Raw genomic sequence first — 18,149 nt, forward strand, 5'->3', positions numbered from 1 at the left:
TCTCTTTTATAATATCTCTTTTTATACATATCATCTCTTTTAGCTGTAATTCTTACTACTTTAGTGTTAGCTTTAGGGTTTATAGAATACATCTTTAACTTGTCACAGTCTAACTTCAGGTGATTTTATAACACATCAGAATAGTATAAGAGCCTACAACAATATATTTCCTCTGGACTTTATGTTATTGTTGCCATGCATTTTGCCTTTACATATATTATAAACATCACAATACATTTTTATTATACTTGTTTAAGTAGTCAACTATCTTTTAAAGAGATTTAAATAATAAGAAAAATAATCTTATATACTTACTCCTGTAGCTATTTCCAGTGCTTGTCGTTGTGTAGATCCAGATTTCCATCTGGTATCATTTTCCTTCTGCCTGAAGTACCTACTTTAACATTCCTCATAGTGGGGGTCTGCTGGTGATAAATTTTATCAGTTGTGTGTGGAAGCATATTTATTTCATCCTCATCTTTAAAATATATTTTTGACAGATATAGAATTCTAGGTTGACAGGTATTTTTCTTTTAATACATTAAGGATGTTTTACTGTCTTCTTGCTTGCAATAGTTCTGATGAGAAATATGATGTTATCCTTATTTTTGTTCCTCTGTAATGTCTTCCCTCTGGCTGCTTTTAAGAGTTTTTTCTTTATCACCGAATTTGGTTATTATGTACCTTGATGTAATGTTCTTCATGTTTCTCGTGTTTGGATTTTGTTGAGCTTCTGGAAGGCAGGTTGGTGGGTAACGATGCTGATAGGAGGATTGAATCAGTGATGAGAGCTTATGGATGTTCTCTTCAGATTGCTTCAGTGTTGTCAATGAAGTAGGGAGCAAGGTCACTGGCTGAGACTGAGGACAGAGGAAGAGATGTTGAGCACGAGAGAAGGTATAAAGCTGTCATTTGGGAGGGTAGGAGAATTAATAGAGCAGGGAACGGTACTGTGGTCTTCAGTCATTTTTAAAGGCCCGCTTAAAATTAGTTATCATGAATTTAAAGTCAGCATGGCTGAGTGTTTTTCTCCTTCCAGTTTTATCTGGAAGGGTTCAGGCACTTAGTAAATACAGTGTTGAAATGGCCAGGATTGTGGTTTTGCCAAGTTTACAGTAACTCAGAGAGGGGCAGGGAGTTGAAGATGTATGCAGGGGATGATTATATTGACTGACCGTTGAATATAACTACATCAAACTTCCTCAATCAGAGTGGAAACTATTAGAAGGCAGTTCTTTGCATCTAGAAGGTGTTGAATGTGTATTTGCTGGCCCATGTATGGGTATGTCTTAACAGTAGAAAACCAGGACCTGAAGGAGGTTGTATTATTGGAGCAAATTAACTCTGTTTTCCAGTGAAATGCTCTGTGAAGATCTTAACATGGGATACGCAGCTTTGCCTGTCTTGGCTCTGCCCAATTAGGTCAGCCTTCCTTACACCAACACCAGAGGTACTGGACTTCTTCCACTCCCTTGCACTTGCCACACACCTTTGCATATGTGGCTTCCTCTGCAGGAAGGCTTTACCTGTCCCTGGTAATTTACTCATCCTTGCTTTTCAGCTTTCCTAGTAATTCAAATATTCCTGGAAGTTTAGTATCTAGTTAGTATGACTAATTGTTAGCACTTGTCAGAGTTTTAATTTGACATTTGTATTGTTGGTAACTGTTTGCTATTACACAGTAAGCTTCCTGAGGACAGGAACTTCGCCTGTTTTAAGAGTCCGCTGAATATAACATAGTCTCCGGCACATTGGTAGGTAGTAATAAATATATATATATATTTTTTAAGAAGATGTTGGGGGTAGGAGTTTATTAATTAATTTATTTTGCTGTGTTGGGTCTTCGTTTCTGTGCGAGGGCTTTCTCTAGTTGTGGCAAGCGGGGGCCACTCTTCATCGCGGTGTGCGGGCCTCTCACTATCGTGGCCTCTCTTGTTGCGGAGCACAGGCTCCAGACGCGCAGGCTCAGTAGTTGTGGCTCACAGGCCTAGTTGCTCCGCGGCATGTGGGATCCTCCCAGACCAGGGCTCGAACCTGTGTCCCCTGCATTAGCAGGCAGATTCTCAACCACTGCGCCACCAGAGAATCCCAGTAATAAATATTTTTTAATAAAAATATCTTCACAGAGGTGAAAGCAAGTGTGACATGTGAAGTTTGGTGTGGGGAGCAACATCTTGCTTTCCGAGAATTCACAAGAACCTGGTTAATGATACATGCTTATCCTCCAAGGCTATGCCCGGAACCCTGCCGACAGGGGGGGCCAAGGGCCTTTTTATCTCATAGCGTAAGCCAGATCTTGGGAAGCGCCTGCGCACTGGCCTCGGCGGATGTACGCAAGGGAATGGGGCGGGGCTCCGGTAACCTAGGCAACATCCCGGAAGCGGCGGGCTGTGTTAACTTGTGGCCGGCCGGGCGACTCTGGAGCCTGGAGTTTTAGTCGTGGTGGAGGCAGCAGTCAGGAAACTGCAAGGCAGGTCGCGATGACGGGGCGGAGGCCTGCAGCCCGCCCCACAGAATCTTAGGGACAGGGGCTACAGGGCGGGGCGAACGGTCGTGGCGTCTTCCTCTCTGTTCAGTGGGGATCCAGGCGCCTGGGTTGAGGATCCTTACTACAGAAAGTGCACCCGCGACTCCGTGTGTTTTGCGAGTGTGTGTGCGTGTCAGGATGCCTGTCTGGGTGTGTTTGTGTTTAGCGCGCTCTCCCAGGAGCATCCTGAGTGTGCGCGTGCGCACCGCTTTCGGGCACTTATGCGCAGAGCTAGAAATTGGGGTACCCTAATGTAGTTTTCAAGGAATTTCCGGTCTCATGGGAGAGAGACAAACTACCCGGGGTACTTGGGGACAGGGAGGGTCATTTGTGTCGATTTGAAGGTTAGGAAAGGGTTTATCGGGAAGGCCCGCCTGAATGAGTTTTGAAGAGTGAGTGGGAGTTAACCCCGTGGAAAAGGGAGTGGAAGTGTGACGGGTGTTCCAAGCAGAGCGTAAGGAACGGCTGGAACTGTATGGGAAGGCAAGAGCTTTGTTTTAGGATGTGTGGGAGATGTGAGAGGAGAAATGACTGCAAAGAAAGGTCAGCTGGGTCGCACGGAGCGGAGAGATTGAGTGCCGAGCTGAGCTGGATTCCTCTCTGCAGGGGAGCGCTGTTAAAATCGTTTGAGGAAGGAAGTAAAATTTTGAGAGCGATCCTCTATCCATATATCTGGGTAGGAGTGATTGGAGGGATAGTGTTTGGAAAGAGGTCTTGTTTCCCTTTGATCAATTTTCCACTAGCCAGAGTGGTTTTACTAAATCCCATCGTAACTGACCTTGCTTAAAACACTTCAGTGGCTTCCTATAGGTCTTTAGGTTAGTGTTCAAATTGCTGTGGCTCGCAAGGCCATAATCTGGCCTCTGCCTTTCTTTTTTATCCTTTTTCTAGCCTTCCTACCCTCTCAAATCTTTGTTAGTCAAACTGAACCTCTCAAACCCTTTGTAAGTGCCCTCCCCCGACCCCGACCTGGAGTATTTTTTTCCCCAGCTTCTAACTTTTATTCATAGTTCCGCTCTCAGCTTCAATATTTTTAGGGGAATTAGAGGGAGGAGGTGGCCTTTTCTCACTGTGTAGAGTAAGATAGGTATTTCTATGACACTGAATTTACTTCCAACGTTAGCCTTTTATTGCAATTCCTTATTTAATTGCGGTCGGACAAGCTAAGCTCTTTGAGGGTCCAGAGTTATTCTACTTTCTTGCTGTATCTGGTGCCAAGCTCTTGGCAGGTGCTTTCAAAATACTTGTTGAAATAATAGATGGATGATGAAGTAGGAGAGTGAATGAGTGAACGGAAGATTAATTAGGGGAAATAATGAGAACCTGGACAAGAACATTCATAGTAGAGATGAAAAAAGGGGGACATGAGAGAGATGTTTGAGGGAAAGAATGAATAGATTCTGGTGTCTGATTAGCTTTGAGACAAGAAGGGAGAGAAGGTGATGCTAAGGTTTTAAACTGGAGCAACTGGAAGAAAGGTAATTCTGTACTTCAGTGTTATGCAGCAGACATTTACTGAGCAAGCCAGTTATATATCAAGAACTAGACATTGGTGGGGAGGGGGCATGGATGCTAAGCTGTATATTGGCCATACTGTATTTGAGATATTTGAGAGATGTGCACAGAAGCCAGTTGGAAATGAGCGTTAGGTGTTTTGAGGAAAGGTGCGCATCCTTGATTTGGGACTAACTTTCACAGTGTATTTGTGTTCCCAGTACGTTGATAGCTTTGCTCAAGGGAGTAGGTAAGATCACTAAGGGAAGATGTGAATTCCCCGTGGTGATCTAGAAAGTAAGCTCCACGAGAGCAGGTGCCATATTAGACTTGTTTACTGTCGTATCTCCAGTGCCCAGCCAGTGCCTGGCATGTGGTAGACTCTCAAAAACAATTATTGGACAAAGAGAGAGGGTGTCCAATGGAAAGAAAAGAAGACTGGGATAGAACTGAGTGAAGATCCTTGATTACATAGTATGTGAATATTGTCTTAGCCTGAAAAGGAGAAAAGAATAGGAGAGAAACCAGGAGAAAGAGTGTTATGGAAGCCAAGGGAGGGGCGAGCTTCCAGGAGTGGCGTCTCTAGAGATGGAAAGGGCCTGAGAAATAAGGGACCAATAATTTTAGCAATTAGGAAGCTATTAGTATTTTAGATTTTCTCCCAACGAGCCTAGATTTTCTGGGTTATGCTAATTTTATTATTTGACATCTTGGCACTGTAAACCATCAGACTATCTCTATAGTTTCACATTTCAGCATGTAAACTATAGCTCCCTTATGATACCTGGTTCCTGTAAGTGGCACAAAATCCCTTCATCAGACCACGAAGTCTGATCTTTGGTCAAGAAAAATATGGTCACCTTTACTGGTGATGTTTAAGAGAACACTTTTCAGTGCATAGGTGGTTCCTGTGTTATAAAAGTTTGAAGTATAACTGGGGCTTAGTAAATATAAGTGCTTAAATAGGCCTCTCCTTCATGAAGTTTGTTGGTGAAGGGAAGGTCAGAGATGGGATAGCAGCTTTGTTACACCATTGTGAACTTAACCTTTGCGTACTTCAGATTCAGGGATGGTTTTTCAGAATTGAGGCGGTGGAAAAGTACAATATTTTAAATAACTTGAAATAAAGTATTTTAAGAGTAACATGAGTTCCTTGTAGAAAGTTTGGAAAATATAGAACCAACCAAAGATAACTTAATTCTAGTAATGTTTTCTAGAATATGCATTATTATAATTAGTCATAATTAGTCAGATCTGGTTTTGAGTGTCAGCTCCCAGCTCTGTGCATTATTATTTCTGTGACTTGGAGCAATATCTCAAAAGCACCAGTTTTCTCATTTGGGAAAGGGGGTTAATAATTGTTGCTGACATAATCATTAGTAATCCTTAAGTAGAACTTACAGTGTGCTAGGCAGGGGTTCTGAGCACCTTGTGCATTTAATTAGTTCCGTTTTACAGCTAGTGGCAGAGCTGGGATGTGAACCCAGACAGTCTGGTTTTAGACTGTACTCTTAACTACTATGCTCTAGTGTGTCTCAGGATAGTATGTGCCTCATCGGGTTGTGGGATTACACGTGAAGTTTTTAGCACAGGTAAGTGCTTTATTAGTATTGTGTGTGTATTAACATCATGAGAATATACTATATGCGCAGTTCTGTATTCTACTTTTTTTTTTTTTTTTGCGTTATGCGGACCTCTCACTGTTGTGGCCTCTCCCGTTGCGGAGCACAGGCTCCTGATGCGCAGGCTCAGCGGCCATGGCTCACGGGCCCAGCCGCTCCGCGGCATGTGGGATCTTCCCGGACTGGGGCACGAACCCGTGTCCCCTGCATCGGCAGGCGGACTCTCAACCACTGCGCCACCAGGGAAGCCCCTGTATTCTACTTTTTACACTGAACTTTCTATGTATTTTCCTACATTCTTCATAATGTAATTTTAATGAATACATAATTCATCATTTAGATATACTGACATTTTATGATTCCCCTTTGTTTCTGCCAAGTAAATTGAAGATCTAAGTGGTTAAAGAGTAAAATACATAAGAAAGCTTTTTTGAATAACCATTATATTTTTCCATATCTTTTTTTATAACAGCATTGTTGAGATATAACTCACAGACCATAAAATTTAGCCCTTTAAAGTATACAGTTTAGAGTTTTTTAGTATATTCACAGTTTTGCAACCATCACAACTATCTAATTCCAGGACATTTTCATCACCACCAAAAGAAACCCTGTGCCCATTAGCAGTGGCTCTCCATTTCCTCCTCCCCCCAGACCCTCCCAACCACTAATCTACTTTATGTCTTTATGGACTTGCCTATCCTGGACATTTCATATAAATGGAATCATATAATTTATGACCTTTGGTGTCTGGCTTCTTTCTCTTAGCATAATATTTTCAAGGTTCATCCATGTTGTAGCATGTGTCAGTACTTCATTCCTTATTATTGCTAAATAATATTATAGAATATGAATATACAATATTTTATTTATCCCTTCTTCAGTTAGTGGATATTTGGGATGTTTCCACTTTTTGTCTATTAAGAATAATGTTGCTATGAACATTCATGTCCAAGTTTTTGTGTGGACATAAGTTTTCAATTCTTTCAGCTATATATGTGGGACTAGAATTGCTGAGTCATGTAGTAACTCTGTGTTTAACTTTTTTAGGAACTGCCAAACTGTTTTCCAAAGTGGCTATGCCATTTTGCACTCCCGCTAGTGATATATAGGGATTCCAATTTCTCCACATTCTTGCCAAAGCTTGTTATTTACATCTTTTTGATTATAACCATCCTGGTGGGTGTAATGTAATATCTCATTATGGTTTTGATTTGCATTTAATGACTGGTGATCTTGAACATCTCTTCACATGTTTATTGGCCATTTGTAGTATCTTCTTTGGGGAAATGTGTATTCAAATCCCTTAGCCATTTTATTTATTTATTTTTTCTTTCTTTTTTAAAAAAAATTTAAAATTTGTTTTTGGCTGCATTAGGTTTTCGTTGCTGCGCGTGGGTTTTCTCTAGTTGCACCGAGTAGGGGCTACTCTTCGTTGCGGTGTGCAGGCTTCTCATTGCAGTGGCTTCTCTTGTTGCGGAGCATGGGCTCTAGGCACGCAGGCTTCAGTAGTTGTGGCACATGCGCTCAGTAGTTGTGGCTCGCGGACTCTAGAGTGCAGGCTCAGTAGTTTTGGCGCACAGGTTTAGTTGCTCTGTGGCATGTGGGATCTTCCCGGACCAGGGCTCAAACCTGTGTCCCCTGCATTGGCAGGCGGATTCTTAACCACTGTGCCACCAGGGAAGCCCCCTTAGCCATTTTAAAATTGGATTTTGTGTTGTTGAGTTGTAAGAGTTCTTTATATACTCTGGATACAAGTTACTTATTAGATACATGATTTGCAAATGTTTTCTCTCATTCTTTTGGTTGTCTCTTCACTTTCTTGATGGTGTCCTTTGAAGCACAAAAGTTTTAAATTTTGATGGAGTCCAATTTATTTTTGTTTTGGTTGATTGTGTTTTTAGTGTCATTTCTGAGAAACCATTGCTTAACCCAAGGTTCATGAAGATTTATGCTTATGTTATCTTCTAGGAGTTTTGTACTTTTAGCTCTTACATTTAAGTCTGAGATTCATTTTAAGTTAATTTTTTTTTACATGTTGTGAGGTAGGGGGTCTTACTTCATTCTTTTTCATATGGATATCCAGTTGTCCCAGCACCATTAATTTAAAAGACTGTTCTTTCCCCATTGAATTGTTTCTTGGCACCCTTGTTGAATATAAACTGACCATAAGTTTAAAGTTTTGTTTTGGACTCTTGGTTCTATTCCATTCCATATCTTTTAAAATGGCATATATGGCTCTGCAATTTACTGTGTGACCTTCCCAGTCAGTTAACTCTTTGTCCCTTAGTTTTCTCATCTATAAAATGAGTAACAAATGGTAAATACTTCATGGGATTAGTGCGAGGATTAAAGGAGATAATATATGGGAAGAGTTTAGAACAGTACCTGGCTTGAAGAAAGTACTTAGTAGCTAATTCCATCATTATAACCACCACCACTGTCATCATCATCGCCATCATCACCATCACTATGATAACACTTAAATGTTATCCTCTAACTTGTATGTGACTTATCTCCTTTGCTGGATTGTACGTTCTGAAATTAGATACCATGCTTAAAGAGTGAATGTGGTTGCTAAGAGTTATAGGACAGAGGGCCAATTCCTGAGAAATACTTGCATTTAGTCATCTTTATTCACAGTAGACTAAATGATTTTTTTCAAAGATGTACTTAAGGAAAATACTAGAGTCTTTGTTTTAGGATAATTTGGAGTAAGGGGGTCAGCTGGAAAGTTCTGTAATTATTTAGGTGTTAAAGAAGTTCTGGAATTGGAGTCATATATATGTGTTGCTTTTTAAAACATATGTGTATCCTCAAATCCTAGTGTTCAGGCACTGTGAGTCTTTTTCTAATTTTGTATGATGTTTAGTCTAATGTCCTTAGCATTGCATTTTAAAAGTGCCAAGCAACTGTTGGCCATTTTCATATTCTAGTTTAGTATCAATAATCACCCCCATTTAGTATTATGTGAAAAATATACTAGAGATCGTATCATAACTCATTCATTCTCTAAACTTTAGCCACCTTTATTTTAAGGTAAGTACATATGTGTCTGGTAGTGACTTTGAGTGTTAGATGCTTAAAAAAGAACCCCAACTATCTCTTGCTCTCCTTCTCTTACATTCACATTGTTCACATGTGATTGACATTTCCTCTATTCATTGTGAATTTGTGTAGCAGGTGACAATGCTTATGACTGCTGTCAGATAGATCTCTGCCTTAGGTCATACTTGCTTCATTCCTAGGGTTCTTTATTAATCACATATATTTAATTTGTTGATTTGAAACCTCTTTTATCATAGTTATCAGTATCAACTTTCTAATAATTATGAAGTGAAAGAACCAAGTCTTTTGGTAGCCTGTTCCTTTCAGTATACTTAAAGTTCTCGTCTGATGTTTTAAAATTTATTTTCTTAGATATCTTTTTCCCTCTCTGGTGATGATTAATTATTAGTTTTTTCATGTATTTTTAAAATTTTATATGATTATTACTCCTAGATGTCATTTGTCAGAGTGAACCGTTACGGTCCCCGTGGAGGAGGAAGGAAAGCACTGAAAGTAAAGAAGAAGAAAATGTCAGTAAAGCAAGAATGGGATGTAAGTCTAGGTGGGATAATACACGGTATAACGTTACATGGAAGGAATAAGTGTGATGACATGGCCTTAGTCACTCAGGATGGTGCTCTGAATGGGGCTTAGCATGTGATATGGTGGAATGGGTTTCTGGGCATGTTATTGGGTTGGCCAAAACGTTTGTTTCGTTTTAAGTAAAAATAAAAGACATTTTTCATTTTCACCAAGAACTTTATTGAACAACGTATTCATTAACCAAATGAACTTTTTGGCCAATCCCATATCCTAGGTCTTGGAGGGAAGAGCAGATGCCTTTGGGGAATTTTTTAAAAATATGCATGTTGAGGCTATAGCTCTACCTCTTTTTAAGAATTGAAATCTTGGGGCTTCCCTGGTGGCACAGTGGTTGAGAATCTGCCTGCCAATGTAGGGGACACGGGTTCGAGCCCTGGTCTGGGAAGATCCCACATGCCGTGGAGCAACTAGGCCCGTGAGCCACAACTACTGAGCCTGTGCGTCTGGAGCCTGTGCTCTGCAACAAGAGAGGCTGCAACAGTGAGAGGCCCGCGCACTGCGATGAAGAGTGGCCCCCGCTTGCCACAACTAGAGAAAGCCCTTGCACAGAAAGGAAGACCCAACAGCCAAAAATAAATTAATTAAAAAAAGAAAAGAAGGGAAGGGATTTCCTTTCTCTTCTCTCCTTTAAAAAAACAAACAAACAAACAAAAAACACCTGAAATCTTAAGTGGGTGGGCAGTGTGTTTTTAAAAAGTCCCTCACCTCTACTTTGAGAACTCACTGCTTTAAGGCAACTGTAGTTAACCTGAAATCTGAAATTTTTTGGTACATATTTTAGATTTGTCCATAGCAATCTGTGATATCATAATCATGTGAGTGGCATTTTTGACTGAAAAAGTGGGTGATCCTTGCTGTCTTACCCCTCACATTGTTTTTTGCTCATCTCCAGAGATTTGTCAATTTCAGTACAAAGGTTCTCCTAAGATGTAAGACTGGTCTCAGGTATCTGAGACATGATCCCTGGCTCCTACCCTGAGTACCACTTGGTATTATCAAGGGGATTTTTATCTTTTGGAGTTGGGTACTTTGGTTTGGACCATGAGACTTTGGGTACTTTTACTTTCTGTTGTGAAGATTAACTGGTCAGGGACTAGTTTGGATCTTACGGATTCTTTTGGACTTAGAACCTTCTGGGTTGTGGCCAACCATCTTAGCCAGGTATCCTGGGCAAACTGACAGCCTTAGAAAGTGGGGCAGGGGGATTTCTCTATGTTTAGATTGCTTTGTTGCCATGTGATTGGCTATAAAATAGTATAAGGATATGACTCTAAGGTAATGATACTGATTAAAAGGTGAAAAAATACACCTTAACATTTATGTTATCATAATGTTAACATTATGTTATCATGAAAAAATGATAACATAAGTTGTCCCCTTCAGAGCGGTTACTTTGGGAAGTTCCATATTTATTTTGCTATGCTGCTGTTGCTCAAAACATAATTGAAAACCATTATTTGAAATTGCATTCAGAACCTTCCTCATTTACTTTATATTATCTCCAGTGGTGGAAAAAACTTTGTTTTCTGAAGGTAGATGGAACTTGAAAGTAGTTATAGCTCATTTGGTGTGAATGGTAAATGAGGAAGGAGAGATCAACTGAATAATACTGTTTTGATGAAAATATTGAGGCATTTTCTGAAATGGCTTGTAAATTAGATTTAAAGGCAATTTCAGAAGAAAATACAGTTGACCCTTGAACAACATGGGGGTTAGGGGCACCGACCCTCTGCACAGTCGAAAATCCACGTATAACTTTACAGTTGGCCCTCTGTATCTGTGGTTTTGCGTCCATGGATTCAGCCAACTGTGGATTGTGTCACACTGTAGTATGTATTGAAAAATATCGACACATAAGTAGACCTGTGTTCAAACCCATGTTGTTCAAGAGTCACCTGTAGTTTTAAGCAATAGTAGTATAAATGAAATTATATTTTCTCCCATGAAAGCTAATTCCAAGCATATCACTTATATGCCTAAATTTTTATTATGATTATTACAAACAATTCTCGGGAATTCCCTCATGGTCCAGTGGTTAGGACTTGGCACTTTCACTGCTGAAGGCCCAGGTTCAATCCCTGGTCGGGGAACTAAGATCCCATAAGCCACGTGGCATGGCCAGAAAAACCCCCCAAAAAAACAATTCTCATGATCTTACTATTGTATCTTGTAAGATATGGAAGGAATAAATCAATATGGAAGGAATAACAGTTTTAGTATATAAAAGACTTGAGCTAAATACAAACTATGGCCCAAAGGTTAAGTCTTTGAATACATCAGAAGCTATTTCACTAGGCTCAGTTCTGTATATTTCTCTTAGAATTAAAAGTCTACATTGCTTTTTTCCCTGCCTTACCAAATCTGTATAACACAAATGGCTGAAGTCATTTTGGAAAGGACCAAATTGCAGGGCTGCTACTCAGAGCTGTGCAGGCTGTGCACTGCACAATTCCAAGGGGCACTATTTACATGGCCTGTGATATCAACGGAACCACCTGAGTTGTGCAATGTGGAAGCCCTGCCATTTGGTTTAGTGCCTTTTTACTTGAGTGACTGTTTTCACATTTTATGAAATAATACAATACCCTCAAAATTTGTCTCTCGTTATGATAGGTTCTATGCTTAAGGTGTTGGCATGGGCACAAATTGAACCTCTACTTTTTGAATTATGTACTACCCGGTTGTTTTCATTATTTTAATATAATGTATGCTTGCTTGGTGAATTTAGTGCTTAATTTCTGTGAGACACTTAAAAATAGTCAGTTATTTTCTACAAGACACCTAAAAGTAATCCATGTTAATATTTAAATTGAGAATTTAATTCTCAAGGAAAGACTTTTTGGTCTCAGGATTTTGAATCCATTTTCAGCCATTAAAATTCAGCATATACTAATATTTTGTAAGAAACCTTTTGCTTTTTAAAGAAAGTTCATCCTTTGTTTTTTTTGCAGAACACTGTAACTGATCTAACAGTTCATCGGGCAACTCCTGAAGATCTGGTAAGTTTACTATTGAAAGTTAAGTCGTTTGTTCATCATCTTATTTGATATTTGATACTTGATACTTCTAACCTACAGAATAGAAACCAGAGGCACTTCTTAGAAGTTGTTCAGTTATTTTTAATCTTGCTTATGTCTATATAAAATCAAAAAGTGTATGTCCTGGGCTTCCTTATTTTACTTAGGCATATCAGTTAGCATGCATTATAATTTCATTAGATAGGTTTGGTTTACAGTTCAAATCTCTCTAGTCCAGTATTTTCCTGTACACATTTATCGTCTTTTCCTATCTGTAGATATCACTAGCATTATTTACCATTACTTCCCTATACAAAAACATACATTATAATTTATTTCTTGAACATGCCATGTACATTTCCACATTTGAGCCCCAGTTCCTGCTATCCTCTTTACTTGGAACAGTTTCCCTACCTTCTTCTCCTCCTCTACAAATCTTACTTTGCTTCCTTATCCTAGTTCAAGTTTTACTTTTAAAAAAAAAGCTTTTATTACAGGTTTGTTTGTTTTTTTAAACAGCTTTATTAAGATATAAATCATATAACATAAAATCCACCCTTTTAAAGTGTACAATTCATTGCTTTTTAGTATATTCACAGAGTTATGCAACCATCATCACTTTCTAATTTTATAACATTTTCATCACTCCCCCAAAAGTAACCCTTCATCCATTAACAGTCACTCTCTGTGCCCCACCCCTCCAATCCCTGGCAACAACTAATCTGTTTTATGTCTCTATGGATTTGCCTATTCTGGACGTTTCATATAAATGCAATATAATATGTATTCTTTTATATCTGGCTTCTTTCTTTTAGCGTAATGTTTTCAAGGTTCATCCATGTTGTAGTATCGGTACTTCATTCCTTATTATTGCCAAATACTATTTTGTTTACGGATATACCATGTTTTATTTATCCATTTATCAGTTGTTGGACATTTGGGTTGTTTCTACTTTTTGACTGTTATAGATAATGCTGCTATGAATATTCATGTACAAGTTTTTGTGTGAACATACGCTCTTAGTCTCTTGGGCGTATACCTGGAAGTAGAATTGCTGAGTCATATGATATTTCTATATTTAACTTTCTGAGGAACTGCCAAACTGTTTTCTAAAGTGGCTGCACCATTTACATTCTTACCAGCATGTATGAGGGTTCCAATTTTTCCACATCCCTTGCCAGCATTTGTCATTGTCATCTTTGTGGTTTTAGTTCCCTAGGGGGTATAAAGTGGAATCTCATTGTAGTTTTGATTTGCATTTCTCTAATGACTAATGACATTGAGTATCCTTTCATATATTTATTGGCCATTTGTAGTATCTTCTTTGGAGGAATGTCTCTTCAAGTCTCTTAGTTATTTGAAAATTTCCATAGGAAATATGTGACAACTATGAACTGGGCTTGATGAAGAGAGGGACACAAAAAGTAAAATAAAATAAAAATAAAATTGGATTATTTGTGTTTTTATTGTTGAGTAGTAGGAGTTCTTTATATATTCTGGATATGTTTCTTATCAGATATATGATTTGCAAATATTTTCTTCCATTCTGTTGGTTGTGTTTTAGCTTTCTTGATAGTATCCTTTGAAACGTAAAAGTTTTAAATTTTGATGAAGTCCAATTTATCTAATTGTTTTCTTTTGTCACTTGTAGCTTTAGTGTCATATCTAAGAAACCATTGTCTAACCAAGGTTCACAAATATTTACTTCTATGTTTTTGTCTAGGAGTTTTAAAGTTTTGGCTCTCATGTTTAGGCCTTTCATCCGTTTTGAATTAATTTTTGTGTATGGTGTGAGGTAGGAGTCCAGCTTCATTCTTTTGCAAGTGGATATCCAATTGTCTAAGCACCATTTATTAAAAAGACTGTTCTTTTCACATTGAATTGTCTTGGCACCCTTGTTGAAAATCAATTGTCTGTAAAGATAAGGGGTTATTTTGGACTCTCATTTCTATTCCACTGATCTGTATGTCTATCGTTATGCTAGTACCATACTCTCTTGATTATTGTAGTAAGTTTGAAGTCCTACTCTTTGAAGCTGCCTAACAGTTGCTTTCTTCTCTGAACTGTTGTACTTACTACCTACATAAGGCATTGAGTATATGCCATCTAATGCATGTCATTTATCTTTATATGCATATGTCCAATCTCTGGGCAGATTATTAATGTTTTTGAGAGATAGAGGCCGTATCTTAATGTCTTTGTGGGCCTAGGAATCTTAATCTTAGTAGGTACTCATTAAATGTTTGTTGAGGATAATAATGATGCCCAGATGACTTAAAATTTTTTTATTATGAAAAATTTCAAATTCATGTGAAAATAGCGACAAAAGTATAAAGAACTCCCATATACTGTTCACCTAGATATAATAGTTATGAAAATTTTGCCATACTTGTTTCATTTATCTTACCCTTTGCTTCTTCACTGGAGCGTTTTAAAGCAAAGCCCAGAGGACATGTCATTTTGTGTCTACATATTCAGTTTGTGTTAAAAAAAAATAGATATTTTCATATATAACCACAATACCATTATCATGCCTGACAAAAGTAACACTAATATTTTGGTATTACCTAATCCCAATCCATATTCAGATTTCCCCGATTGTCTCAAAAATGTCATCTTCATTTGTTCTTTGTGAATCAGAATGCTTACATAATATTTGGTTGTTAGTCTCTTAATGGACTGATTTCATATTTACGTGGTGCAAACTCAGTAGTACATTTTATCAGATGACATACAGGTTTGTTCATATTCATAGTTCTGAATACTAGAGTGCTTGTAAAGCCAATATCTGCTTTTGTTCCTTAGCCACCTTAGTGAACTCCTCCCTTCTAACTCTTAAGCTGTGGCTCATATCTCTGCTTCTGCTTCTGGAATTCCACTTCCTTGGAGTCCTGCATCTCCATGGACCCACTTCCACATGCAGCCATTGCAGGGCTATAAAAACACTGCATTGTGAGCTCTTGGTGGTGATGTGAATATCATGGAAAGGGTGTGCCTTTGCCAGAGATAACTCAGTGGATTTTGTGCCTTTTATGTCATACTCAGTCTGTGTGTGTGTGTGTGTGTGTGTTTATAATTGTACATGTACACACATATGTAACTGAAAAATTTAACAAAAGAATTCTTTTTTTTTTTTTTAATTTATTTATTTATGGCTGTGTTGGGTCTTTGTTTCTGTGTGAGGGCTTTCTCTAGCTGTGGCAAGCGGGGGTCACTCTTCATCGCGGTGCACGGGCCTCTTACTATCGCGGCCTCTCTTGTTGCGGAGCACAGGCTCCAGACACGCAGGCTCAGTAATTGTGGCTCACGGGCCCAGTTGCTCCGCGGCATGTGGGATCTTCCCAGACCAGGGCTCGAACCCGTGTCCCCTGCATTGGCAGGCAGATTTTCAACCACTGCGCCACCAGGGAAGCCCCAACAAACGAATTCTTAACTTTTATTATGTGCAATGTGTTCTTAATATTTTCTATTCTATATTCTATTTTATTTTTTAAAAATGTTGGTTTTGATCCACTAATTTATTTTACCACCCATTAAGTGAGTCCCAAGATGCAGTTTGCAAAACACTACTTTATTGGATAGTCTTGTACAAAAGAAGTAGAAATTAATATTCTTTCATTTTGTGTTTTAGCTAGGTCTACTAGTTTGTTTTATTTATTTATTTTTTGGCCATATCACATGACTTGTGGCATCTCAGTACCCGACCAGGGATTAAACCCAGGCCACAGCAGTGAAAGCCCAGAATCCTACCCATTAGGCCACCAGGGGACTCCCTAGGTCTACTAGTTTTAGATACTTCTTTTTCAAAAAATCATTTTTGAAAAAAAAAATCATTTTTGAAAATTTAGGAGATGGTGAAAATTTTGTGAATATATATATGTGTATATATATATATATATATATATAAAATATATATATACATATACTGGACTAGAAAAAATTTAAAAAATGAACTAGGTTAGGTTGTCCTACCATCTGAATAGGCAAGTTCTTTGTTCTTGAAACATTCTTTTATATATTTTTTCTTCCATATAGATCCGTCGTCATGAAATACACAAATCGAAGAATAGAGCATTAGTACACTGGGAGCTCCAAGAAAAAGCTTTGAAGAGAAAATGGAAGAAGCAGAAACCAGAAATTTCTAATCTTGAGAAAAGGAGATTGTCTATCCTGAAGGAGGTAATGCTAAACTGCATCATCTGTAGACTTAGAAAGAAAAGAAGAGGTAAATAGGTGTCTCTCTTTTTCCGCGTATTTGATTCACATTGGACAGACTCTAATCATTATCGTGTCCTTACGCAATGATCTACAGGTAGACTTTGGAAAAAGGAGCAGAGTGACGATTATAGTCTAGTTTTGTGATTTGAATTCCCGCTCTTCAGCTTACTAGCCAGGTGACCTTAAATTGTTAACTTCTCAGCCTGAATTTTCTTATCTTTAAACTGGAGTAACAGTATTTGCCTGATTGTATTGTTAGGAGATTTCAGTGATAAAATATTACTAAAGTGATTAGGACAGTCCTTGGCACATAATTAGTGTCATATATATATATAAAGCTGCTATAATTATTTTTCTCAGTTCAACAGCGATGCTGTTAGATTACTTTGCAAAAAAAAAAATGTGTGCTAGTCCAACAAATTAGTAAGGCACTTGTCTTTGGCTTAATCTTTTGTCAGATGTAGGGTGTTTGAATAAGTAATCAGAGTGGGTAGGAATACATATTATGGAAAATAAGAAGAAACTGCAGCAAAACCCTTCTTTTATTTGGGCTGAAGTCATTGTAAAAGAAATGCCTGTTTTCTTCTTGTTCAGTGTTGGAGCTTATGGCACTTGGCTGTCTGGGTGACCTGCTGCAGCTTTAAGTCGCATTCTGTCTTTTGAGGAATTTGTTAGGCTTCTTAGTGAAATATGAAAGTCATAACTTTATATATCATGAGGAAGAAGTATATCTCCCAAATAAATGTTTACATGAGCTTGTAAAAAGAACAGTGGATTGAGAGAATGGTTCTTTAGAGGTACGTATCTTTTGGTGATCTTAGGCAAGTCACCTACATTTAAATGTTACATGGTAATTCTCCATGAAAGGCCTAAGAGCACAGATCTGGCCAGGGAAAAAGGCAGCCCCTTTGAGGTGACTCTGGGCTTTAGTTTCCCCTCCCTAGTGGCCCCTGCTCATGTCCTGAATCCCTTATACCTTGTAGATGTGGTAGAATTAGGGATTGAAGAAGAGTGGTAAGAGAAGGTGGGTGAAATTTCTCTGCCTTCTTTCTATAATGCGGCTTCTTCATGCCCTAGCGTAGTGTTTATCAACTCTGACTGATTCTAATTTCCATTTAAAAAATTCCCATTTGGGTTTCCCTGGTGGCGCAGTGGTTGAGAGTCCGTCTGCCGATGCAGGGGACACGGGTTCGTGTCCCGGTCTGGGAAGATCCCACATGCTGTGGAGCGGCTGGGCCCGTGAGCCATGGCCGCTGAGCCTGCGCATCCGGAGCCTGTGCTCCTCAACGGGAGAGGCCACAACAGTGAGAGGCCCGCGTACCGCAAAAAAAAAAAAAAAAAAAATTCCCATTAAAAAAAAAAACAGTATCTGGACTCAGACATATTTATACTCAGGTATTCTAATTCAGTGGATCTGGGATGCAGCCCCACTTAGGTATTTTTAAGACAGTTGCTATGTAATTTTTAATATTTTGCTAGGGTTGAGAACCTCTGCTATTAGTGGGATTTAGGCATTTCCCTTTAACAACATATTTTGGAGGTTTTGCTATGTCAGTATTTAGAAATCTACCCCTTCTTTTTTAATGGCCAGGTAGTATATGGATATACCACAATTTATTT

General features: G+C 38.6%; 1 protein-coding gene across 4 annotated transcripts in view; it reads left to right on the plus strand.

The window, feature by feature from the left end:
* The first annotated feature begins 2,372 nt into the window (after positions 1 to 2,372).
* The window catches only part of SPICE1 (spindle and centriole associated protein 1), a 63,681-nt gene continuing 47,904 nt past the window's right edge, over positions 2,373 to 18,149 (plus strand). For 2 of the 4 annotated variants that reach the window (XM_079922031.1, XM_079922033.1), the window contains exons 1-4: positions 2,373 to 2,470; positions 9,145 to 9,243; positions 12,246 to 12,293; positions 16,347 to 16,490. In XM_079922031.1, the coding sequence (XP_079778157.1) occupies positions 9,145 to 9,243; positions 12,246 to 12,293; positions 16,347 to 16,490 (291 nt within the window). In that variant the 5' untranslated portion in view covers positions 2,373 to 2,470. Of the gene's footprint in view, positions 2,471 to 5,546; positions 5,614 to 8,666; positions 8,683 to 9,144; positions 9,244 to 12,245; positions 12,294 to 16,346; positions 16,537 to 18,149 lie in introns of those variants that run through there. The other 2 variants (XM_079922032.1, XM_079922034.1) reach the window with 2 other exon arrangements.

Source organism: Stenella coeruleoalba (assembly GCF_951394435.1).
Source record: "Stenella coeruleoalba genome assembly, chromosome: 5".
Taxonomy (NCBI): domain Eukaryota; kingdom Metazoa; phylum Chordata; class Mammalia; order Artiodactyla; family Delphinidae; genus Stenella; species Stenella coeruleoalba.